The 26269-nt window shown below is 37.3% G+C and overlaps 1 protein-coding gene across 1 annotated transcript in view; it reads left to right on the top strand.

Annotated features, from left to right (window-relative positions):
* Nucleotides 1–3487: 3487 nt before the first annotated feature.
* Nucleotides 3488–26269, top strand: part of LOC118624523 (transmembrane protease serine 11C-like) — a 76982-nt gene continuing 54200 nt past the window's right edge. The window contains exons 1-2 of the mRNA XM_036252895.1: nt 3488–3543; nt 12352–12467. Coding sequence (XP_036108788.1) covers nt 3488–3543; nt 12352–12467 — 172 coding nt within the window. The remainder of the gene's footprint in view (nt 3544–12351; nt 12468–26269) is intronic.

Genomic DNA, 26269 nt, shown 5'->3' with positions numbered 1-26269 from the left:
AATTTAAAAAGTATATCCTTGGGTAAGGATGTAAAAAATAATAATAAAATAAAATATTGAATAGAAAAATGCCAAAGCAGAATATACACTAAATAAATTTAATTAGGTTCATATTCAATTATCAACACTACTTAGAGCTGTTTAACAAGCTTGGAAGTGACTCACTATCACACAGCTCATTGTTTGCTATATTATACAGCAGGGTAACATAGGTGCCTTTGTCAAAACTGCACTTTCATGAAAGCATTCATCAATGTTGTTCTTGAGTCCTCAACTCCATAACCCTCCACATTCAATCAGTCATTAAATGATATTGAGTCTCTTAACTGAACTAGAAATTTCCGGCTCACTACCTTTATTCAAAGCTTTTGCGCCTGGATGAGTAAAAACTTTCTAGCTGTTTTCTTCCAACTCCATAGTCCAATCTCTTTTCCACATAACAAGTCAGAGTTATTTTAACCACATATCAATCTAAACATAGTTAAACTCTTCATGTCAATCTAAACATATTTAAACACTTTATTGCTTTAAAGCCAAGTCAAACTCTTGAAATAGCCTAGCAGGCCTTATAGAATCTGGACATTTTTTTTATTTTTCCAAACTTATCTTTCATCAGCTTCCCTTCCCTACACAAACACAAATACACACACACACACACACACACACACACACACACACACTACTGCACCCTCTACAGCTTGGTCAAATTACATGGGGATAATTTTCAGTCACCCAAAATTGCAATGCTCTCTTGCTTTTTACTGGGCTAATTTATTACCCTCACCTGTCGAAATATTATATTCCTGAGCATCCTTCAGGTCTTGGGTTAGATATCACATTCTCTGAATACTCTTCTCTTACTCCCTCCCACAACATTGGGATTCGGTTTCACTTCCACATTCACATAATGCTCCACAAATGCTCTATCGAGGGTTTATTTTGATATGTTTTAATCACCAATTTATTTAGTTTATTTGACTGCCTTCATTGTAAGATTGTATTCACCTTAGGACTTATTTATAATTCTATAATTATCATAGTGCCAAAGCAGAGTAGGTGTGCAATACATTTTTTAAGACTTTAGACAAGTGGATAAAAAAGCTGTGGTACATTTACACAATGGAATACTATACAACTGTAAGAAAGATAGATCTCTTACCATTTGAGAGGACATGGAGGCACCTAGAGTGTACTATGCTGAGTAAAATAAGCCTGTCAGAGAAAGACAATACCACATGATCTCACTTACTTATGGACTATCATGGACAAAATAAGCTGATCATCAAAATAGATCCAGAGTCATCAAAGTAGGGAACAGACTGACAAACCTCAGAGAAAAGGGGGATTGTTGGGGTGGGGGGAGCAGGAAGAGAGAAACCAAAGAATTTATATGCATATATACATAACCAGTGGACAAAGACAATAATGTGGGGAAGGCAGGAGGGTCCTGGGAGCCAGGAGGAGGGGGTCAATATAGGGTAAAGGGGAGACATCTGTAATACTTTCAACAATTAAGATTTTTAAAAAGAGCAATTTCAGGTTGACAGTGAAACTGAGAGGAAGAGACAGGAATTTCCCATAAATTCCTGCCCCACACATGCATAGTCTTCTCCATTACCAACTTTGTTCACCAGAGCAGTGCATTTGTTACAACTGATGAACCTACACTGACACATCACAATTATCCTAAGTCCATAGCTTACTTTATGGTTCACTCTTGTTTTTGCACTTTCTTTAAATTAGGACAAATGTATAATGACCTATATCAATTATTATAGTATCATACAGAGTATTTTTACTGCCCTCTGTGATTAGCCTATTCATCCCTCCTACTATTCCCTTCCACCCCCAAGTCCTGGCAACCACTGATAATTTTATTGTCTCCATAGTTTTGCTTTTTCCAGAATATCATACAGTTGGAATCGTATAGTATACAGCCTTTTCAGATTGGCTTCTTTACTTAGTAATATACATTTAAGTTCCTTCCATGTTTTTCATGGTTTGATAGTTCATTTCTTTTCAGTGCTGAATCATATTCTATTGTCTGAATATACCATAGATTTTATATTATATACCAAAGAATATATATCAAGAAAAAATATATATATACACACATTTATATATATCAATGAAGGAAGGAGGTATCCTGTATCAAAATGTTCTGTTTCTTGATCACCAAAGATCATTCTAAGACAGTAACTCTGGGGTTTTATATTCGATCCCTGGTCTTATGTACCCAAAATTCTATGTAGATTTTGGTAGAATATCCCATGAGTTTGTGAGCTTCAGATGATAAAGCAGTGTATTTTGAGAAGCCCACGTAGAGAAAGTAAGGATTACACTAATTTGGAAGGCTAAGTAGGATTTACACAGACCAATGAGAATGGGAACAAACTAGATATTTTGAAGAAAAAGGTAAAAGCATAGAGTCTGGAATGCTCAAATATTTACAATTAAATAGAAATTTTTTTAGGAATGTAAATATATCTAATCAAGGTATTTTTAATAACTGGTACAAGAACTGACGTGATGATTATTTTTTGTTTTGGTGCAAATATAATTTTTTCTGATTATCTTTCCTCTTACATGTTCTGGGCAGAAAGAAGACTGCATAGGTAGAATAATGATTCAACTTGATCATATAATAAGATTGAGTCTCTTCAACAAAGACTAATATCCAAGACAGCCTTCTTTCCCAGTGTAACTCGATTCTTCCTTACTACTGGTCTCTGGTCCCTGACAAATTCTCTCTTCTAGGTGGCGAAATATTAGGATGTGTCCTATCTAGTCTTCACACCAATATCTAAATTGGCTGCCAAGAACCACCATGCTATCCAAAACTTTTAAAAAGTACTGGTTAAACCTTTATTATTTTTTTAATTAAAAATCAACACCCTTTGGATTTCAGAGAATGAAAAATTCTTTAATGAGCACTAGTATTAGGGTCACTGTAAAATTTTCAGGAAGGAATTCATCAAAGGATGATATATGGGTTGAAAGAGTCAAGAGAGTTATGAGTTGGATTGCATTCAGATCCTAATGGAGGGTTAGAGCTTGGACAGCCATTGGCCTTCCACCAAAAAGCAATAAGGAAACTACCAAAATTTTTGGAAGTGGATTCAAAGGAGTGAAAAAAAGCAGCCGCTTACCTCCTAATTCACAAAATGCAAAAACTGGGTGGGTTAAGGCTCCCTGTCCTTCTCAGATCAGGTAACCCTATTGCTTGCTCACTCACAACAACTGAGAGTTTTAAATTTTGCCTCCACTTGGGTCATGTGATTATTATTTATGGAGCAGCACCTATACAGTTCATGTTTTACTAAGGTAAAATTAATTAGCAACTGTTCAGAAAGCACTTTGAAGATGAAAAGTTGAGTGACTGTTAAGTTTTATCATTATACTATTATCATAAAACACATAAAAGTCACAGGATCTCGTAAGCTAAATAGATGGAGAATGACTGTGCTGCGTGACACTCGAGGAGAAGATGGCAAAGGAGCAACCTCCGCGGAGGGAGCAGGCATGGATATCCCTGCAGAACAGGTGGGCTTAATGGGGCAAGGGTGGGTGGCAGGATGGCCTGCCATTGCTCCTTGGGTCCACTTTCTGAAGGGACCAAATTAAAGTAGCTTCATTTGTATTTTAAAGTTCTTAAAAACAAGGGTACTCTCAACTTTTTATGTAAGTAAGAGCAATATAAATAACAAAGGAAAAACAATAATGAATAAGATTGATAATCTTTAATTCTTAGAATCTGTCTTGCTTGTGAATTTTTGTGAAAAATCTATCCATCACAATTAGACCATTCATTAAAAGTATGTGTATAATTGCTGAAATTGCTGAAATAAAATTGGGGGATTTTACTTTTAAGAAGGATAATTTCACTTAGAAAATGTAAAGAATACAAAGCTATCTATTTCTAATACTGTATGTTGATGTAGAGACAATACTTGTGCTCATAACATACTATTTGACCTATAGGAAGTGGTAAACAAGAGTTTCGGTCTTAATTTTTATTTATTGAAACACTGCAATGCTTCACTGCTACACAGTTTTAGTGGTATGATTTAACATTATTGTAGTCGGAAACAGGAATAGCAACAAGAAGAGAGGATTTTCTTCCTTCCGTGGGCAGTGCTATATGCCCAGATAGCAATTGGCCTCAAGGAAGTGTGTTTACTGGTTACATAGCACACAGAGATGGGCACATAATTTTTATGTTATTATTCTTAATGTAATCAAACTAACTCACAAATATAAATGTTCACATACACATTACAGTCTTTCTTAGACTTCAGCTAAATGCATGTCTTGATAAACCCTTTGAGCCTGACTCATATTTTTAATAAAAATTTTAGATGACTATTCTGATTTTGATATCTTGCTAACAACTAGACTCTAAGTAAAGAGTATCATATTGAGATGTAACTTTCTGATAAATAGCTTGAATAATGTTATTTTACACATTCACATTAATATTTAGCTTAATCAGCTACAAGAGAACCTCTAAATTCTTTTCCATCAAATTTATTGTTAATGCTTTTATTTAATTAACAAAAAAGCTAGTAAAAATATTTAATCTTGGCTTCCAAGTAATGTGTTCTACATCCTTTATATTAACTTGCTATGCTCCCTTTGCTCTGTAAACAGTATATTAGAAATCAGACCCTGGTTTTGTCCTTTGAAATAATTAATACTTATTTAAGTACAACTCCCCAGCAAAACCACTATTTCTGAAATCTCTCCATAATCCTCAATATCCTTATTATCTAATCATTAGCATACCTAAATGGCTTCAGGATATATTTGGTGAAAAAACATAACACTTTGGAAAAGTAAGGCAAGTTGCCAAAATCAAAACAAGTTGTTTCTATTTCTCACTTTAACTCCATCCCAAGATCTAATTCTCTTGAATAAATAAGTAGTCTATTTTTCCACCAATATTCCATATAGTAACAATTAGAGAAAAATGGAACTTATGTCTGTTTTTAGAGAACATTTTAAAGAAAATAATCTAAATGGTAACAAAGTTGAATTTTCCTTTTGAATTAGAAATATACACACACACAGGAAAAATTTAGATCAATTAAACCCTTTGCAAGTAGGAAAAATATCTGTATCATAGAAAACTCAGGTAAGAATGAAAGAAATAAATACTTAGTTTACCTGCCTTTAAAATTAATTTTTATTTATTATCATAATTTTACATTTACAAATTAAAATGGATAAGTCACTGTCGTGATCTTAGATTTGGGCTGTAAAGTACATAGAGATGCAAGTTAGAGTGGCCTATCTGATTTCATTTTTCTTCTAGAGATGAGGAGTAAACCCTAATCTGAACTCTAGTACCAAACCCTAAATATACTAATAATAACCACAGAAGAAATCATTACCTGGAATCCACATCTTCCCTAGATTTGAAATGGCCTAAAGAGAAAATACTGTTTTACAATTTTCCCTTCTTTAAAATTAGGAAACCAGAATGGTGATTTGCAAAGCTCCTTCCACTTCCAAAAAGCCAGGCATATCCATTCTAGGAACTATATATACATTGGAGGGAAGTACAAAGTCCACAGTACTCTCTGGTAAACAAATTCTGGTACAGAATAATCACTGTGGACTTCCGGTCAAGATGGCAGCATAGGTAAACGCCATATTGCATCCTCCTACAACCACATCAAAGTTACAACTAAACTACAGAAGTACCATCATTCAAAGTCACCTGAAATCAAGCTGAATAAAAATCCTACAACTACAAAATTAAAGAAGACGCCACATGGAAACTGGTAGGAGAGGCAGAGAAGCAACAGGCTGGTCCCACACCCACGTGTGGTGGATAAAAAAAGGAAGATACCTAGGCTGAGAAGGTCCTCCCTGAGGACGGAGGGGTCCCCGTCCCATGCCAGGTGCCCAGTTAAGGGTTTCAGTGCCAGAAAGAGAAATCCCCATAACTTCTGGTTGTAAAACAAGTGGGAACTGAGGCTGAGGGAGGCTGAGGCTGAGGGAGGCTGAGGCTGAAGGTGCCCCAGACAGCTCCTCTTAAAGGGCACGCATATGGACTTACTCGGACTTGCACCCTCCAGGCTCCAGTGTGGGGGAGGCAGCTGGAAAGGCACCAGAGACAAATGGGGAAGAACTGAGTTGTTTGGCATTGGAGCGAGGGCAGAAGAGACAGCTTTCTCCTGGACAGACCTGCTGTCAGAGGCATTTGTTCCTTTGGTGAGCCTTTCACCGGGGCGGCAGACAGCTGCCATATCTGGGACTCCAGCAATCTGGCTCACACTGGTAGCCCCTCCCTGGTGACTCCCTGAGGCCCTACCCCACCCAACTTTCAGGCCCACCCAAGCTGTTGCCAGTTGTTTTACCATAGGATTGACCTTTCTTGGATCCTGCTTCAAGTTTTCCTAAATTCTTTCAAACAAGCAGCATCTGGTCTCAGCTGGCCCCATACCTCTCATTAAGTAATACATAGAAGCAGGCACAGGGAGATGGCCAGAATGAGGAGACAAAGAAACAGGTCCCAGGTGAAAGAACAGAACAAAACTCCAGGAAAAGAATTAAGCAAAATGGAGATAAGCAACCTAACAGATGCTGAGTTCAAAATACTGCTTATAAGGATGCTCAATGAACTTAGTGAGACCCTCATTGAACTTAGTAAGGGCTTTAAGGGTATAAAAAGGATCAGTCAGAAATGAAGGAGGCACTAACTGAAATAAAGAATAATTTACACAGATTCAATAGTAGAGTAGGTAAAGCCAAGAAGCAAACCATAGATTGGGAATATAAGGAAGCAAAAAAACCCAATCAGAACAGCATAAAAAGAAACAAATCCAAAAGAATGAGGATAGTGTAAGGAGCCTCTGGGACAACTTCAATCATGCCAGCATTCGCATGTTGGGGGTGCCAGAAGGAGAAGAGAGAGAACAAGAAATTGAAAACCTATTTGAAACAATAATGGCAGTAAACTTTCCTAATTTGGTGAAGGAAACAGACATATAAGTCCAGGAAGCACAGAGAGTCCCAAACAAGAGGACCCAAAGAGGTCCACACCAAGACACATCATCATCAAAATCCAAAAGATTCAAGACAAAGAGAGAATCTTAAAAGCAGCAAGAGAAAAGCAGTTAGTGACCTACAAGGTACTTTCCATAAGACTGTCAGCTGACTTCTCAAAAGAAACTTTGCAGGTCAGAAGGGAGTGGCAAGAAATATTCAGAGTGATGAAAAGCAAGAACCTACAACCAAGATTACTCTACCCTGCAAAGCTGTCATTTAGAATCGATGGCCATATAAAGACTTTCCCAGACAAGGAAAAGCTAAAGGAGTTCATCACCACCAAACCAGTATTATATGAAATGTTGAAGGATCTTTTTGAAGAAACAGATAAAATATATAAACAAACAAAATGGCAATGAATACATATCTATCGACAATTGAATCTACAAACAAAATGAATAGGCAAAACAGAAACATTCTCATAGATACAGAGAACAATTTGTTGGTTGCCAGATGGGAGGGGTGCTGGGGAAATGGGTGAAAAAGGTGAAGGGATTAAGAAGTACCAGTTGGTTGTTAGACTGACAAACCTCAAAGGAAAGAGGGTGGGGGTGGGAAGAAATAAACCAAAGAACCTATATGTATATATGCATAACTTATGGACACAGACAACAATGTGGGGAAAGGCAAGAAGGGGGTGGGAGTGGGGAGGTGGGGGTCAATGGGAGGAAAATGAGAAACATCTGTAATACATTCAGTAATAAAGTTTAAAAAAGAAAAAGAATCACTGTTATATCATCTACTAGACAAATAAGAAGGAGAAACAATAAATTAAGTTTACCTGTGTATTGATAGGCTGAAATATTGTAAAATTTCTAATATTCAACTTTTTTATATACAAACACAGCATTTTTATATCGTTTAATCTATTAGAAGAACTTGGTTGAGATGAACAGGAAAATATACTTCAAATATTTGCTACATCAAGTTTCACACTCCATTTATCACATTTTCTTTGAAGCTTATTCCCTGGAAAACTGTGTTGAGTAAAATAATACAGACATATACCTGTGGGTATGGAAAAGATTGCTTTAGAATAATATATTCATCTATAGAAAATTAAGTTACCAGGGTTTTACTATGTCATTTTGTCAGTTATCTTTCCCAAAATTTCCAACACTATTTTAGACTCAATAAGTGAGTTGGTCAGATTTTGGAAAAGTGTTTTCCTCTAAATGTTTACATAGTGAGATGTCTTTTAGGTTTTTTTAAAAAAAAATTTTATTATTGACCCAAAAAGTGCAGAACATCATACTTCTATAGAAATAAAAAGGCATTCATTTTATATGCAGGGTACCAACATAGTTTGGACAAAATATATTTAAATTGTCAAAGTTTTTTAAAGTAAAATGAAGTTGCTAAAAAGAGTTAGAGTTGGAAATTTTACCTGCATTGGAAGCTAGTTAATTATTATCTGTTCAGGAAATATCACCTATCCAGGGAATAACTGTTAACTAACTCAAAAATAAATTTCCTAAAAGATATCTAATTCTGCTTGCAAATAAAAATCAAATTAATATAGGTATTTCAAACTGATCAATACTTAGTATAGTCATTTAAATATATGTTGATTGTGTATATTTATATATAAATTAACAATATAAAAACCTGAAATATATTTACAAATTTATGTGCAATATTGTGTGTGTATATAGTATACAAAATATATAAAATAAAATATAAATATAAAGACTTTATATTATATTAATATATAAAATATAAAAATATATATTATGGGCTGATTTTATTCCTCAAAATTTATATGTTGAAGTCCTAACCCCTCAAACCTCACAATGACTGTAGTATTTGGAGATAAGGTCTTAAAAGAGGAAATTAAGTTATGAGGTTATGAGGGTGAGCCCTAATCAAATTTGACTGGTGTCTACAAGAGGAGGAAACTAGGGCACACATATGCACAGAGGGAAGGCCATGTAAAGACAGGGAGACAACAGTGATCTGTAAACCCAGGAGAATGGCTTCAGAAGAAATCAAAGCTGCCAAACGCCTTGATCTCTGACTTCTAGTTCCAAAATGGTAACAAAATAAATTTCTGTCACAGTCTGTGGTACTTTTGTTATGGCAACGCTTACAAACTAGTACAGTATTTATAATAGTATATAAAACAAAAATAATTCTACAGTTCTCACATTTAACATTAGTAATCTTGTACATCATGGCAACCCTAGTCTGATACTATGCACATAGAAAGTGCTATGCTCAATAAACATGAACACAAATTATTTAACTTCTAAAGAGAATTTTCCTCTGATTATGCCAAAGAAAAACATTATTTAACCATGTAGAAACATAGATATATTGGAATAAAGTTGCCTCCCAATTTATAAATAATATGGTAATTTATTCTAAAACTTTTTATTATTGTTATTTTCCTACTCTAGTGCTTCCATTTAATGCCTATAAAAAACTCTATGAGTATGTGAATAATAATGATAAGCCCCCAGAGCTTCTGAAGGCTGTTTTGATTGAGGCATTAAAAAGGCTGACATGAGCCCTAAAATATTAACACTCTAAACGTAAATAGTCTAAATATACCAGTGACAGATATTAACAGGATGTATTAAAAATATATAACCCTATCACATGTTGTCAATAAGAAACTCACTTTAAATATGATAATAAAGGCAGGTTAATAGTAAAGGGATAGATAAAGACCCGTTATGAAGCATTATTCAAAGGAAAACAGGACTGGCTATATTAATATCAGATAAAGAAGTAGACTTCACTGCAATTAAAATTGCCAGAGAGGGACACTGTATAATAATGAAAGAGTCAATCCACCAAGAAGACATAGCAACCCCAGAAGTATATGTATCAAACAAAAGATCAGCAAAATATGTGTAACAAAAATCAAAAGAACTGAGAGAAAAAATTTAAAAATTCAAAGTTACATTGTAGACTTCAGCAACCCTCTCTCAATAAATGTTAAACAACCACTGAGAAAAACAACAGATATAGAATAATTCAGCAGCACTATCAACCACAAAATATAATCAACATTTATAGAAAACCTCACCCAATAACGGAAGAACACATTTTTTTAAGAATCCACGCAACATATGCCAAGATAGATAATATGCAGTGCCATAAAAAAAAAAAAAAATTAAAAGAATTCAAATCATATATAGTACATTTTTCACCTGCAATGGAATCAAATTAGAAATCAAATTTTAAAAAGATAACAAGGAGCGCCCTGGCCGGTTTGGCTCAGCGGTTAGAGCGTCGGCCTGCGGTCCTGAGAGACCCGGGTTCGGTTCCCGCTAAGGGCACGTACCTTGGTTGCAGTTTGTCCCCGGCCCTGGTTGGGTCGTGTGGGTGGCAACCACTCGATGTGTCCCTTTCACGTCGATGTTTCTCTCTCTCTCGCTCTCTCTCTCTCTCCCCCTCCCTCCCACACTCTATCTGAACAAAAAATAGAAAAAAATGTCCTCGGGTGAGGATAAAAAAAAAAAAAGATAACAAGGAGCCCTGGTCAGTTTGGCTCTGTGGTTAGAGCGTCAGCCCACATACCAAAGAGTCGCGGGTTTAATTCCAGTCAAGGACACGTACCTCGGTTATGGTTCAGTCCCTGGCCCTGATCAGGGTCGTGTGTAAGGCAACCAGTCGATGGGTCCCTTTCACACAGATATCTCTCTCTCTCTCTCTCTCTCTCTCTCTCTCTCTCTCTCTCTCCCTGCCTCCCACTCTATCTGAAGATAAATGGAAAAATACCCTTGGGTGATGATATAAAAAAAAAAGATAACAGGGATGTCTCAAAACACTTGGAAACTAAACACATTTCTAAATAATCCATAGGTCAAAGAGGAATACTAATGGAAATATTAAAAATACATTAAAATGAAAATAAAACATCAAATTTCTGAGACATGGGTAGAACAGTGCTGAGGTGGAAAATTCCTTATTAAAAACATGCATTAAAAAAGAGAAAAGGTATCAATAAATAATCTAAGCTCCCACTGCAAAAACCTGGGGAAAAAGAGCAAAATACACCCCAAGCAAGCAGAAGAAAGGAAATAATGAAGAGTAGAAATTAATAAAATAAAAACAGTAGGAAAAAAACCAATAAAATAAAATAATTGTTCTAGGAAAAAAAATCAGTAAAATTGGCAAATCTCTAGGAAGACTAATAAAGGAAATAAATTAAATATCAGGAACTGAACAGAGTCTATATATAGCTGTAGACATTAAAAGGATAAAAAGGCACTACTACCAACTCTATATGCATACATTTGCCAACTTAGACAAAATGGACCAGTTCCTTGGAAAATCACATGAATTCCTATCGACCCTATACTCAAAATATATCCAAACTTCAACCCCTTTTCAGTTTCTCCACCTCTACCACCCTGGTTCAAGCCAACATCATTTTATGCTTGGAATATTGTAATCATTCCTATATTATTGTTCTGTTTCCACCCTTATTCCCTATCATTTATTCTCTGCAAAGTAGTCAGGGGGGTCCCATTAAGAAATTAGACCAGATCATCATAGTCTTCTGTCCAAAAGACCTCTGATACTCCCATTTCACTCAGAGAAAAAGCCAATATGATTAAAATGATGTACAAATTCCAACATGAGCTGGGCCTTGGTAGCTCTGACCAGTCTCTTACCACTCCTCCCCTCCTTCACTGCTACAGCCACACTGCTCTGGCAACATACCAGCATTCCCCTCCCAAAGCCCACTTGCCAAGTTGTTCCTCTGAATGAAACATTCCAGAAATCACATGGCTTGTTTTAAAGTCTGCTTACATTTTACCTTTCAGTAGGCCTAACTTGACTATTCTATTTAATATTGCATCCTGACACCAACACCATCTCACACAGACGCCCACATTTCAGATTTTCTTTACCTGGCTCTACTTTTTTCCCTACAGAGCTTAATATTATTTTACCAGTTATGAATTTTATTAGTTATACTCTTTGTTCACTGTCTGTCTTCCCTCAGAATAATGTAAGCACCATAAGAAAAGAGGTTTCTTTTTCTTCAGCTCTGCTTACCACATAGTAGGACATCTGAAAATATTTGCTGAATAAATGAATTCTGAATTTAGTACTACTATTATTATTCATATGTGCTAAAAAAAAAAAAAATTAGTAGGCCAAATATTATATTCACTTATTCTACATGTTGATTTCCAAGCTCAGCAGTCTACTGAATCCATAATTATTGAAATATAATATACTTTTACACTTATTATCAAATCCGTATTTATTTCTGAGAGAGTTCTATATCTTACTCATATTAATACTTGCTTTCCTGTTCTTTTGGTTCAGAAGAACAGAGTCAAACACCAAAATGAGACTCACAAGGTGTGGAAAGATTACCCTGGGTGTCATAATAACGGTGGCTGCTGCAGCAATCATCGGACTCATTGCTCATTTCATCCCTTATGGTAAGTACTCATGATATCTGGCTTTCTAGTCACATAGATTTAATTGCCCATTATTGGGAAGTTAGGAACTTTGAGAATGAGTAAAAGAAAGGAATAAGATAAGATTATTTGGCAGACATAATTTCTTATGGTTAATAACATTTACTGCAATCTTTGTTCTTAGCAAACTTTGGCTTAGGCCCTGGACGGTTTGGCTCAGCGGTTAGAGCATCCACCTGCGGTCCCGAGAGACCCGGGTTCGGTTCCCGCTAAGGGCATGTACCTCGGTTGTAGTTTTTCCCCGGCCCTGGTTGGTTGTGCGGGTGGCAGCCACTCGATGTATCCCTTCACGTCGATGTTTCTCTCTCTCTCTCTCTCTCCCTCTCTCTCCCTCCCGCTCTACCTGAACAAAAACAAAAACAAAAAAAAAACTTTGGCTTAGGACATTCTGAACGCGGAGATTTGGTATGCTTTTTTTTATTATTACTATTATTGGTAAAGGTTTAGATGCTGGGAGTACATCAATAAAGTAGTCATAGTCTTTCATTGTTGAACTTGTAACTTTTTGAAGAGATAAATGAGTTAACAAACAAACAAAAAAGCCTACAATCTAGAATTCTAAGCTAAGCTTTCTTATTCCAAAACCTATAACTATTCTCTATATGCAATGTTTTCTTCTAATAAAATTCTCTCTGAAAAGTAGAGTATTTTTTCATTAATGGGGGTGGAAAAAAAGAAACAGTACAAATTTTTCTATATATTTTTCATAAAATAGAAAAAAGTATGGAATCCTGAAGTTTGATTTTTCTTTAAAATTACTCTTTGTGCCAAGTTCTTTGTGTCCTGTGCTTATTACTTTCTTTCATCCACTCTTTCCTAACCTTTTCAAGAATGAGGACTTATTTATTAAAAAATAAATTAAAGTTCCTACATTCCCAAGATAATAATTACTTTGTTGAATAAGAAAATACAATAAACAAGTACTGTACACTTAGTAATGCTTTTAAACAAACGTGTATTTAATTAATTACATCTACCTTTGTTTGAAAATCAGTAATACATATATGTGTAAGAAACATTGTTTATTACATCCAGAAGAACAATGCCTGGTATGTATATAAATATTTTCCCCTAGAATTATCTCTGCTGCCACCATGCCCCTATGTTATATAATTCCTGGCTCACAGGTTGGGAGCCACTGCTTTAAAACATAGTATTTTCTCTTTTAAAAAAAAAAAATACATTTAGAAAAGAGGTTGTCTCGCTAAATTAACATCTATTTCAGTTTATAAGGAGAAAAAGATTTAAAATGAAATAAAGTGGTACACAGTAGACTAAAGAGGCCATCTCCCCCAAAACTAAGCATTTACTACTGTCTCTGCTTCATTTTCCATACACACCCTTCCATAGCCTCAGACTGATTGCTTGTGCAAACATAGTCATTAGGTAGATTGTAATGCCAGCTGCTACCCTGACAGACCAAGAGTCATAGTTATAGCACATGCCCTTAAGCCTTTGAACAAAAGATGCTCACTCAAGACACAGACACAGAACTTGCTGTCTTTCATCAAGAGTGTAAACGTGCCAGTAAAATGATATTTGAAGAGGTTAGCTTTGGAGATAGGTAATTTCTAATAACTACCCCGATATGTGAAGAGTGACTTCCCCTTCACATCAAGCTGAGAGATGGGCTTTGAATGAGAGACCAACATGACTCAGAGAAGACCCTTACAGATTCAGGAACACAGTGGACTGAAGTATGGCTCACACCTGGAATATCTAAAGGACAAGTGAGTTGGAGCTTGTTTAGCAGAGTGAAGAGGATGTGGTGCCCTTGGGCAGTTTGAACAACCACAGTCTTTGAGACAAATAATACATAAATGTTTCCTATGGAATGGACCTAGACCACTCAGAAAAAAGCCCCATCATTTTAGGTCCTGTCCAAGAGGCCACCTGGAGTGATAATCAGATTTCAGGTTAAAGAATGGGAAATATCTCCAGCTATCTAAATGCTGAGGAAGAACGAGACTTTAACTGGAAGAGTTACATTTGTCCATGTAAGGGAACTGTAGTTGAGACATGCCCAGCAATGAGGGAAAGCAAATTTCCAAGTTCAGTAAAAACTAGAAGGGCCTTAGTTTTAAACATGTGCTATGTTCCTAGAACACCAAAGCTAGATGCCAAATTCCAGAACATTCAAGTAAGGACCTGGAGGGGTTCAAATCTAGTTAATGAAGTAGGAGAGGAACAGCAGGACAAGGGAGAGGAAGTTTGGGTGGGGAGAACTCTCAACTTCATATCAAGTTCAAATTTTGATTCTTATACAGACCTGGGTATTTTAATTTCTGAATGGAGATATTTTGCGATTAATAGTAACCATAGCACTTTTTATTACTAAAGAACTTTAAAAATTGGTTTATGGTTATATCCTATAAAATATACTTGCTTGAAATACCTGTTTATATACATTTGTGTGTGTGTGTGTGTGTGTGTGTGTGTGTGTGTATTCACCACTTTTGTTTTATTCTGTGGCAGTTCTACACAGATAGTTTTAGTGGGCCTAGAGGAAACTCATCATGTGAGAATGAAATTGGGTTCTAATATATTTAAGATCTCACTGTTGGATTTAGTCATAGTAATACCTATTTCTCAGAAACTAGAAATATTAGTGGGTTATAAATACTTCTATAATTAAGAGAAACAATCCAAAAGTAAATACTTCTGAGTCAGAACAATGAGTAAATTTTGTTAATAATACAAGTTTTCAGAAGTCATAATATACCTGTAGAAACAAAATAGAATCACTTGAGACAGTGTAAAATACTTTGATAGAACTTCCTAAGTCCTAGATTTTCTTTTTCTTTTTCCTTTTAAAGGTCATTAAATGGTTTTTCAACATAAGTCTGCCTAGCTGATGCCATTATATGTTATATAAATTTAAAAAATTAAATCAGAAAGATATGTTTAAGAACATATATATTTGTCACTAAACAAGCAAAATCTCTTTCTGACTACCTAAATTGTATACTTTTTATCCAGATGCTTTGTCATCATGTAGAAGCAGCCTTATGGTGCTCCTTATTTGAATGAAACTTTCAATATCACTTTAGAGTTTCTAGTTTCATTATGCCAGTCTCCAAAGCTGGGAGCAACGAACCATCTTCTCACTAATTACTCTTTCCCTTGGGACAGTAATTACTTAAACAAGATGGTTTGACAAACCAAAGCACAGCACAAATATTCACTCCATAATACCTACCTTTTTCTGCTTCACATGACTCTATATAATGGTAATGTCATATTTTCTATTTAGTTAACATTTTAAGAGATACATAGATGATGGATGGATGGATGGATGGATGGATGGATGGATGGATAGATAGACAGACAGACAGACAGACAGACAGACAGACAGATAAATGGGAGAGAGAACAAGAGCATCTGAAAATATACACCAATTCAACTCAAAAGGCATTTACTGGGTGACTGCTATGTACTTAATGGCATGTACTAGGCTAGGAACTATAATGGGGGGATGACAGTAATGTAGGGAAGCTTCTAGAGCATCACATTAGTCCTTGCACTAAAATTACTCAGTATTGAAAGCAGAGTCAGCATACTTTCCCTGTAAAAGACCAGATACTGGGACTTCCAGTCAAGATGGCAGCGTAGGAAAACACGGTATTGCCTCCTCCCACAACCATATCAAAATTACAACAAAACTACAACACAACCATCATTCAGAATCACCTAAAATCAAGCTGAATGAAAATCCTACAACTACGAAATTAAAGCAGCAGCCACATCCAGACTGGTAGGAGGGGTGGAGGTGTGGACAAGCTGGTCCCACACCTACGTCTGGTGGATAAAAATCAGGAGGGACACCTCGCTGGGAAGGTCCTCCCTGAGTAGTGAGGGGTCCCTGTCCCAAACCAGGCACCCAGATCAGGGTCCCAGTGCCAGAAAGAAAAGTCCCCATAACTGCTGGCTGTAAAACCAGTGGGAACTGAGGCAGAGGGAGGCTGAGGCTGCAGGAGCCCCAGGCAGGTCCTCTTAAAGGGCCCATGCACAGATTTACTCAGACTTGCTCCCTCTGAGCCCGGAGGTGAGTTAGCTTGAGGGGTACCAAAGAACAGGGAAGAACTGGGCTGTTTGGCCTCCAGACAAGGGCTGAAGGGACAGCTTTCTCTAGACAGACATGCTGGCAGAGGCCATTGTTCTTTTCATGAGCCCCTGTCCCACAGGGCAGGTAGACTGCCACCATATCTGGGACTCCAGCAACCTGACTCACACTGTTGGCCCCATCCTGGTGATTCCTGGAGGCCCCACCCCCCACCCAACTTTCAGGCCCACCCAAACTGTTTCCAAAGGCTTTACCACTGGATTGGCCTGTCTTGGATCCAGCTTCAGAGTTTCCTCAAATCTCAAACAAGCAGCATCCGGTCTCAGTGAGCCCCATACCTCTCTTTAAGTGGCCCCAGGACTGGCACTAGAAGCAGCCAGCCTTCGTTCACAACTTGGCTTTTCCTGGACACCTCCAAACCCAGCACAAGAAGCAGCTATCTGAAGATCACTTTGTAGCTTATGCCAGGTGGCCCTGGATAGAGCACAGGCAGTGGCTAACCTTGCCCCAGAGACAGCACACCCTGTGGACAGCTTCAGACAACATTGAGACATAACCAACCAACCACATCCACAAGTGATACACTCAATGAGTAGACTCAGTGGGTACCAGAGCCCTGATGAAGTAAGTCTTGCTCTGTGTGGTGGGCCCCTACACAGCTGATCCTCCAAGGTAGTTAGAGGCCAGTGGCTAGTGCACACAGCCAGTCCTTGCAGCTGATCAGCCTGAGTAAATCCCTCCCATTGATGTGCCATCAGCAATGAAGACTCAACTACAACAGAAGGGTGTACAGTTCACACTAGGGGTGCACCTTGAGGGCCCAGCTGAAGAGATAACAGAGACAGTGCCACTGGATTCTACAGGACACCTACAACAGCAGGCCACCCTACAAAGCCTAGGAGACATAGAAACTCTGCCTAATACATAGAAACAATCACAGAGAAGCAGCCAAAATGAGGAGACAAAGAAACATGTCCCAAATGAAAGAAAAGAACAAAACTACAGGAAAAGAACTAAACAAAATGGAGATAAGCAATCAATCAAATGCAGAATTCAGAAAACAGGTTATAAGGTTGCTCAAGGAACTTGGTGAGACATTCAAGGGACTTAGTGAGACCTTCAAGGAACTTAAGGAGACCTCCAAGGAATGAAATGATAATATCAACAACATAAAAAAGGACTAGTCAGAAATGAAGGATGCACTAACTGAAATAAAGAATAGTTTACAGGGAATCAATAGTAGAGTAGGTAAAGCCAAGAAGCAAACTATCAATTTGGACTATAAGGAAGCAGAAAACACCCAACCAGAACAGCAAAAAGAAAAAATAATCCAAAAAAATGAGGATAGTGTAAGGAGCCTCTGGGACAACTTTAAGCATGCCAACATTCACATCATAGAGGTGCCTGAAGGAGAAGAGATAGAACAAGAAACTGAAAACCTATTTGAAACAATAATTTCAGAAAATTTCTTTAACTTGGTGAAGGAAACAGATATACAAGTCCAGGAAGCACAGACAGTCTCAAACAAGTTGAACCCAAAGAGGTCCACACCAAAACACATCACCATCAAAATGCCAAAGGTTAAATACAAAGAGAGAATCTTAAAAGCAGCATGAGAAAAGCAGTTCATTACCTACAAAGGAGCTCCCATAAGACCGTCAGCTGATTTCTCAAAAGGAACTTTGCAGGCAAGAAGTGGCAAGAGATATTCAAAGTGATGAAAAGCAGTGACCTACAACCAAGATTACTCTATCCTGCAAAGCTATCATTTAGAATCGATGGACGCATCAAGAGTTTCCCAGGCAAGAAAAAGCTAAAGGACTTCATCACCACCAAACCAGTATTATATGAAATGTTGAAGGGTCTTCTTGAAGGCAAAGAAGAACAAAAGTATGAACAACAAAATGGCAATTAATACATATCTATCAACAATTGACTCTACAAACAAAATGAGCAAGCAGAACAGAAACAAACTCATAGATACAGATAACTTTTTGTTGCTTACCAGATGGGTGGGGGTTGGGTGGATGGGTGAAAAAGATGAAGGAATTAAGAAGAACAAATTGTTTGTTAGACTGATGAACCTCAAAGGGAAGGGGGGAGGGAGGGTGGGATGAGATAAACCAAAGAACTTCTATGCATATATGCACAACCATTGGACACTAACAATAGTGTGGGGAAGGCTAGAGAGGATGGGATTGGGAAGGAGGAGGTCAATGGGGAAAAAAGGGAGAAACATCTGTAATACATTCAACAATAAAGATGAGTTTTAAAAAATAAAAGTATGCTACGAACTAAAACAAACAAAAAACAAAAAAGCCCAGACACTGTATATTTTCCTCTTGGTGGGCCATTACAGTCTCCATTACAACTACTCAAGTCTACTGTTGTAGTGCTAGAGTAAACAATACCTAAATAAATGAATGTAGCTGTTTTCCAATAAAATTTTATACATGAACACTAAAATTTTAATTTTACATAATTCTACATATCCCTAAATATTCTTCTTCTGACTTTTTTTCAACTTTTAAAAAAATACAAAAACCATTCTTAGCTCACAGGCCATCTAAAACCAGGTAGCAGGCTAGATTTCATGGTTTTCTGACCCCTGACCCAGAGTACTGAATCTTAACCTGGATTGCATTTTAGAATCACCTGGAGAGCTTTTTTTAAAATTACGTGTACACAAGCCCACTGTCAAAGATGCTGTCTGGAGTGGAAATTGTCATTTACAAAGCTTCCAGGTGGTTCTAATGTGCAGCCAAGGTTGAGAACCACTGATCTGGAGGGAGACAGATACACATAAGATTCAGATACAAATAAGTTGAGGTCAGTGTCCCCGGTTCAGTACGTCACTTCAGGATGGCAGGAACCTAGGCTCCTTCTGTCTCTTTGCTCCACCATGACCTACTTTGTCCAGATCATCTCCATGTTCAAAGTGACTGTGCCAGTTCTGACCATCACATCTATAGTCAGACAAATGGTAAAAGAGGAAGGAGAAGCGCATGCCCTCTCTCAATAAGAAAATATCTCAGAAGTTGGCACATACCACTTTCCCTTTCATTCCGTTTCTTAAACCTAAATGCACTAAATCATTCCTAGATGTAACAGAGGTAGGAGAGTGTCGTGTTTATTTTTGGATAGCATCTGCTCAGTTCAAAGTCAGAAATTGCATCACCATAGGAAAAGAGAAGAAAGGATATCAATAAATAACAGTTTTATTTTTCCTCAGGAGGTTAAAATGATATTTCATTTGGTGAGAAAATTGACAGGTGGAATTGCCAGTAAGGTTTCTGAATACACTTGGGGAAAGTTCCTCTTTCTTACTGATTTTCTCAGTACTACTCTTTCAGGATAATATTTCCAAATCTTCCCATGCTAACTATAATCTGTTAGCCCTCAAAATAGCAATTTCACTTTCAAGAAATAGGAAATAAAAAGAAAAACATCAGAGTCTTGGCAGAAACAATTCCTTCTCAAATTCAAACTTATTTCTTTGTTTTCTTCCTTTCAAGGGCCTAAATGATAAATTCGTGAGGTTATTTTCATAGAGTGTTTCTTCAGTGCCTAGTCTGTTAACTCAGATTCTATAAAAGGCATCCCTTTGACTCTCTGGAGGAACATTTGGGAAATCCTGGCCTGGAGAACTACTTTCAGCAAGTCTGAAATGTGGACAATAGGAGCCAAAAATCAAACAGAAAATCTTTAAGGTGATTCATCATCTAAGATAACAGCAGCCAAGAATGGAAGGAGTCAGTTGACACCAGACTGTTTTGAGCAAATGTGAGAAAGAGCTAGATGTGGAACTATACAGGAAGAAGTGCATTGACTTTCATATCAATTAATTATAAACCCACAATATATGTATAATCCTGACCACACACAGAAACATTATATTTCTCATAGGACAAATGGCATCTTAAAAAGAACATTCAATATAATGAACAAAACAGTCTGAGGAATGGGGTAGTCCCAGAGACGTAGAAGTGGGGTACAGACTGACAATCCCCAGAAGAGGGGGTGGTGGGGTAGAGATAAACCACAGAACTTATATGCATGTATGCATGAACAATGGACATGGACAACAAAGCTGGGGACAGGGTGGAGGGGGGAATCAGTGGGGGGAAAAGGAGAAACATCTGTAACAAAAATTAATTAATTAATTAATTTTTTTAAAAAAGAACATTCAACAAAACCCACTTACTTAACTAACATTTTTAGATTTCCTCTAAGTAATATTTTTAAAATACAAAGAGGAGGCCAGCCAGTGGTTGAGAACAAACCCATTCACCAAGAGGTTGCGGTTCAATTCCTGTTCAGGGCACATGCCCAGGTTTTGGGCCAAATCCCCAGTGGGGAGCATGCAGGAGACAGCCAATCAATGTTGTCTCTCATAAATGTTTCTCTCTCTCTCCCTGTCCCTTCCTCTCTTTCTTAAATCAATAGAGATCTTAGCTATTGTAAATAGTGCTGCTAAGAACATGGGGGTACATATATTCTTTCTGATTGGTGTTTCAGGCTTCTTAGGGTATATTCTTAGAAGTGGAATCACTGGGTCAAATGGCAGTTCACTTTTTAATTTTTTGAGGTAACACCATAGTGTTTTCCATAGTGGCTGCACCAGTCTGCATTACCACCAGCAGTGTACTAGAGTCCCCTTTTCTCCACACCCTCACCAACACTTGCTATTTGATGATTTGTTGATGGTGGCCATTCTGACAGGTGTGAGGTGATACCTCATTGTTGTTTTAATTTGCATCTCTCTGATGATTAGCGATGTTGAGCATTTCTTCATAGCTAAGATCTGGAAACAGCCCAAGTGTCCATCAGCAGAAGAATAGATAAAAAAGCTATGGTACATATATACAATGGAGTACTATGCGGCTGTAGAAAAAAAAGATTTCTTATCCTTTGAGATGACATGGAGGGACCTGGAAAGTATTATCCTAAGCAAAACAAGCCAAGCAGAGAAAGACAAATATCACATGATCTCACTTATTTGTGGAATATAATGAACATAACAGTCTGAGGAACAGGATAGACCCAGAGACGTAGAAATAGGGTACAGCCCTGGCCGGTTTGGCTCAGCGGTTGGAGCGTCGGCCTGCGGTCCAGAGAGACCTGGGTTCGGTTCCCTCTAAGGGCACGTGCTTCGGTTGCAGTTTGTCCCCGGCCCTGGTTGGGTCGTGCGGGTGGCAGCCACTCGATGTGTCCCTTCACGTCGATGTTTCTCTCTCTCTCTCCCTCCCACTCTATCTGTACAAAAAATGGAAAATGTCCTCGGGTGAGGATTAAAAAAAAAAAAAAAAGAAATAGGGTACAGACTGACAACCCTCAGAAGGTGGGGGGAAGATAAACCACAGAACTTATATGCATGTACGTATAATCGATGGACATGGACAACAAAGCTGGGGACAGGGTTGGGGGGATGGGGGGGAGGGTGTCAATGGGGAAAAAAAGAGAAACATCTGTAACAAAAATAGATTAATAAAAAAAATTAAAACGAAAACAAAACAAAACCCAAAACCTCATAGATACAGACAATAATATGCTGATTACTAGAAGGAAAAGGGGGTTGGGTGAGGTAGAAGAAGGCTAAGGGGGGATAAGTGGTGATAGAAGGAGATTTGACTTGGGGTGGTGAACACACAATACAATGTACAGATGATGTTATTATAGAATTGTACACTTGAAACCTGTATGATTTTGTTTAACCCATGTCACTCCAATAAATGCAATAAAGAAAACAAGGACTATAAAAAAGTAAATAAATAAAATCAATAGAGGAATAGTAGAAGAATCTGGCAGAGAGCACCTGACCAAGTGAATCAAGTTAACATCAGCTGCAATGGGACAAATTGATATCAGGTGCCTGATGTTTGCCAGAGGACACATAACTGCTGTGATATTATAGGCCAGCAAAACAAGTAAATTGTAGCTAAATTTAATCATGAAAAACATCACCTTTATTCAAAGGTCAAGCCATATAGAGCACTCATTTTCTGTAATAGTGTATTTAAGTAGTTAATGTGTAACATTCTAGAGAGCCCATCTGTTTTAATTACTCTTCTTTTTTAGCAATTTCTGAGTTATTCTGAGCTATTAATACCATCCTGTTTAGATGTGCATCTTCTTAATTCTAGTCTACAGATTGCTAATGGAACATTCAGAAGGGACCTCATACTACATTCTTCTTCTTCACTGATATCCCAGGATAGCCACTTGATCCCATATAGGAATCTTGGATATTGATACCTTCTTTCCTAGTTGATCTGTCACAAAGAAATATTTTCAGTAGTTGCAAAGAATTGCTCATGGTGGGAATTGCTCAAAGCATATCAGAAGTCTGAATGGAGAAAAGGCTCTAGGATCAGGGGAGAAGTGTGCTAAGGAGCTAAATGTACCTATCATAGTTAAAGAAGAGGGGGAAAGGGAGTGAAAAACAACTTGCTAAGCAGAAGCACTGGAGGTACAGATGTAAATGCTTTCATGTTCTAAAACCATGGCATTTTAGAAGAGAAGGAGGGCACAGCCCTGGGACACAACATTTACCTGAGAACCTTCTATTTCTTTTTCTTCCTCTTCCTTCTCTGAGTTTTTTCCTCAGGTGAGATTATATGGGAAAATTACATCTGCATCTTGAGAACATGCCTTTAAAGTCTTTGGCACAGACCCTTCACCTGCTACCACAACAGCCACAGGCAGAGGAGCCATGAAATGCAGGAATGTTCATCCTTCTCTGTCCTTGGTCACATGAGAGATTCAGGAACAATGAGCTTCTACATGGAGACCAAACTTTGAGTTTCTCTATTCCTGTCTTCAGGGACCCTGCCATCTCACAGATGCCAAAAACAATGTTGCTACAGTGTGGATTATGTGGGCTCCACTGACCTGCTTCTACCAAATCTATGTAGAGCAGATCCTGTATATCCCTTTCAACCAAAGGCTGAACTCATACTCAGAAGTCCTCATACTTAACCCTGGCCTCACCTTGAAATCACCTGGAGCATTTAATTAAAATAACATTGATGTTCCCACCAGACCAATAGACAGACTCTGTGGGAGAGGACACAAGTGATGGTAGTTGTTAAAACTCCACATGTTATCCTAATTGGAAGCCTGGGCCAAGGGCCACTTATCTAAGTCTTGCTTCTTGAGCTTTAACATAGATAAAAATCAGTTCTATGGATGTCAATTAGATTTGCTGTGGTGATCATTTCAAAATATATACATATATCAAACAATTATGATGAACACTTGAAAATAACATAATGTTATGTCAATTATATCTTAATTTTTAAAAATCACTTGAAAATCAAAAATAAAATAAAAATATATTAAAATACAAAGAGGAGAATTATTCAGGATATAGCTATTCCTGGAGCTCTTAACCCTTGCCCAGAATGTGACTGATTATTTGAAAATATGACTCTGCTAGGAAGAATAAAACCAATGAAAATAACAATTAGAAGAGATCCTAAGCCATATGTTTTTCTCTGCTCAAAGTCTAGGTTGCATTTTAAGAGGAAGAGCTAATCCTTTAATATAATAGTCTGTTAATTACTCCGAAAGCAACAGTACCTTTTACTCAGTTTACCACTCTAACTTCTAATTAAGGGCTCGGTGCTCTACTAGGATAGGTGCTCTTCAGCTAGACAATGGCTTTCCTCTTTAGTGTTTGAAAGTTATTTAGTAGTCAAACAAATATAACCAAAAACTGCTTCAATGCTTAAGATTCTCAACCATGATATTCTAATTTTAAAAAATAACAAATCATACAATATTCGAGCAATCTTTGCAATTTTTTCCACCTTTATTAAGAAATAATTGCCCTGACCGGTTTGGCTCAGCGGTTAGAGCATTGGCCTGTGGTCCAGAGAGACCCGGGTTCGGTTCCTGCTAAGGGCGCGTACCTCAGTTGCAGTTTGTCCTCGGCCTGGTTGGGTCGTGCAAGTGGCAGCCACTCAATGTGTCCCTTTCACGTCGATATTTCTCTCTCTCTCTCTCTCTCCCTTCCTCTCTCTCCCTCCTGCTCTGTCTGAATAAAAAAATGGAAAAATGTCCTCAAGTGAGGATAAAAAAAAAAAAAAGAAAGAAATAATTGACACATCACATTATTTAAGTTGAATGGGTACAATGAGTTCATTTGATACCTTTATATATTGTGAAATGATCACCACCATACAATTATATATTACTTCAAGTGTTTCTTTATTAATGTATAAAAACACAACTGCTTCCTGTTTGTTGATTTTCTATCCTGCAACTTTACTGGATTCAATCAGTTCTAAGGTTTTTGTGGATTCTATAGAATTTTCAACATATAAGATTATATAATCTGTTTTACTTCTTCCTTTCCCATTGGGATACCTTTTATTTCTTTGTCTTGCCTGATTTTCTGGCTAGGACTCCCAGTGCTATGTTGAATAGAAGTTGTAAAATATGGCATTCTTGTCTTGTTCCTGACCTTAGAGGAAGAGCTCTCAACCTTTCACCACTGAGTATGAGGTTAGCTATGGGTTTGTTATACATGGACTTTGTTATGTTGAAGTATGTTCTTTCTAGACCTAATGGGTTTAGCATTTTTACAACATGAAAGAATGTTGAGCCCTGGCTGGTTTGGCTCAGCGGTTAGAGCATTGACCTGTGGTCCCAAGAGACCCAGGTTCGGTTCCCGCTAAGAGCATGTACCTTGGTTGCAGTTTGTCCCCAGCCCTGGTTGGGTCGTGTGGGTGGCAACCACTCAATGTGTCCCTTTCACGTTGATCTCTCTCTCTCTCTCTCTCTCTCTCTCTCTCTCTTTCTCTCTCCCTCCCACTCTATCTGAACAAAAAAATGGAAAAATGTCAGGTGAGGATAAAAAAAAAAATGTTGAATTTTGACAGATGATTTTTCTATATCTATTGAGATGATCATATGATTTTTTATTTTTCATTCTATTAATTTGAGGTATTATATTTGTTAATTGGTATGTGTTGAACCATCCTAGCATCACAAAGATAAATCCCACTTGATCAATGTGTATAATCCTTTTAATGCATTGTTAAATACAGTTTGCTAGCATTTTGTTGAGGATTTCTAAACTTTTATTCATCGGGGATATTTGTAGTTTTCTTGTAATGTTCTTATCTAGCATTGGTATCAGGAAAATGCTGGCCTGATCTTCCATTTTTAGTCAATTTTGAGAAGCATTAACATTAAACCTTCTTTACATATTTGGTAGAATTCACCAGTGAAACCATGTGGTGCTGGGGTTTTCTTTGTTGTGGTTTTTTTTTTTTTATTACTCTTTCAATCTCCTTACTCATTATTGGTCTGTTCAGATTTTCTATTTATTCATGATTCAGTCTTGGAAGGTTGTATGTTTCTCAGTATATTCATTTTTTCTTTTGTTGCTGTTTTTTAGTTTAAAGTGTATTTTGTCTAAGTATACACACCCCAGCCTGGGTATTATCATTTTTCTCATCTTTGACAATTTAATCTAAGAAAAATTCTGTTTTGTTTTACCTTATATTTCTTTGATTATTTGTGACTGTGCAGAAAATATTTTCTCCAAATAAATAACTTCACTGACATGAAGGATTGTTCTCAGAGTGTTACAAAATGCTTTTACTCCTCCATATTTTTCTCTTTTCTGTCTCCTTTATTTCTTCTCTCTCTCTCTCTCTCTCTCTCTCTCTCTCTCTCTCTCTGTCTCTTG

The sequence above is a fragment of the Molossus molossus genome, unplaced genomic scaffold (assembly GCF_014108415.1).
Source record: "Molossus molossus isolate mMolMol1 unplaced genomic scaffold, mMolMol1.p scaffold_m16_p_1, whole genome shotgun sequence".
Taxonomy (NCBI): Eukaryota; Metazoa; Chordata; class Mammalia; order Chiroptera; family Molossidae; genus Molossus; species Molossus molossus.
The sequence above is the reverse complement of the archived record's forward strand: the minus strand, read 5'-3'. Positions and strand labels throughout refer to the sequence as shown.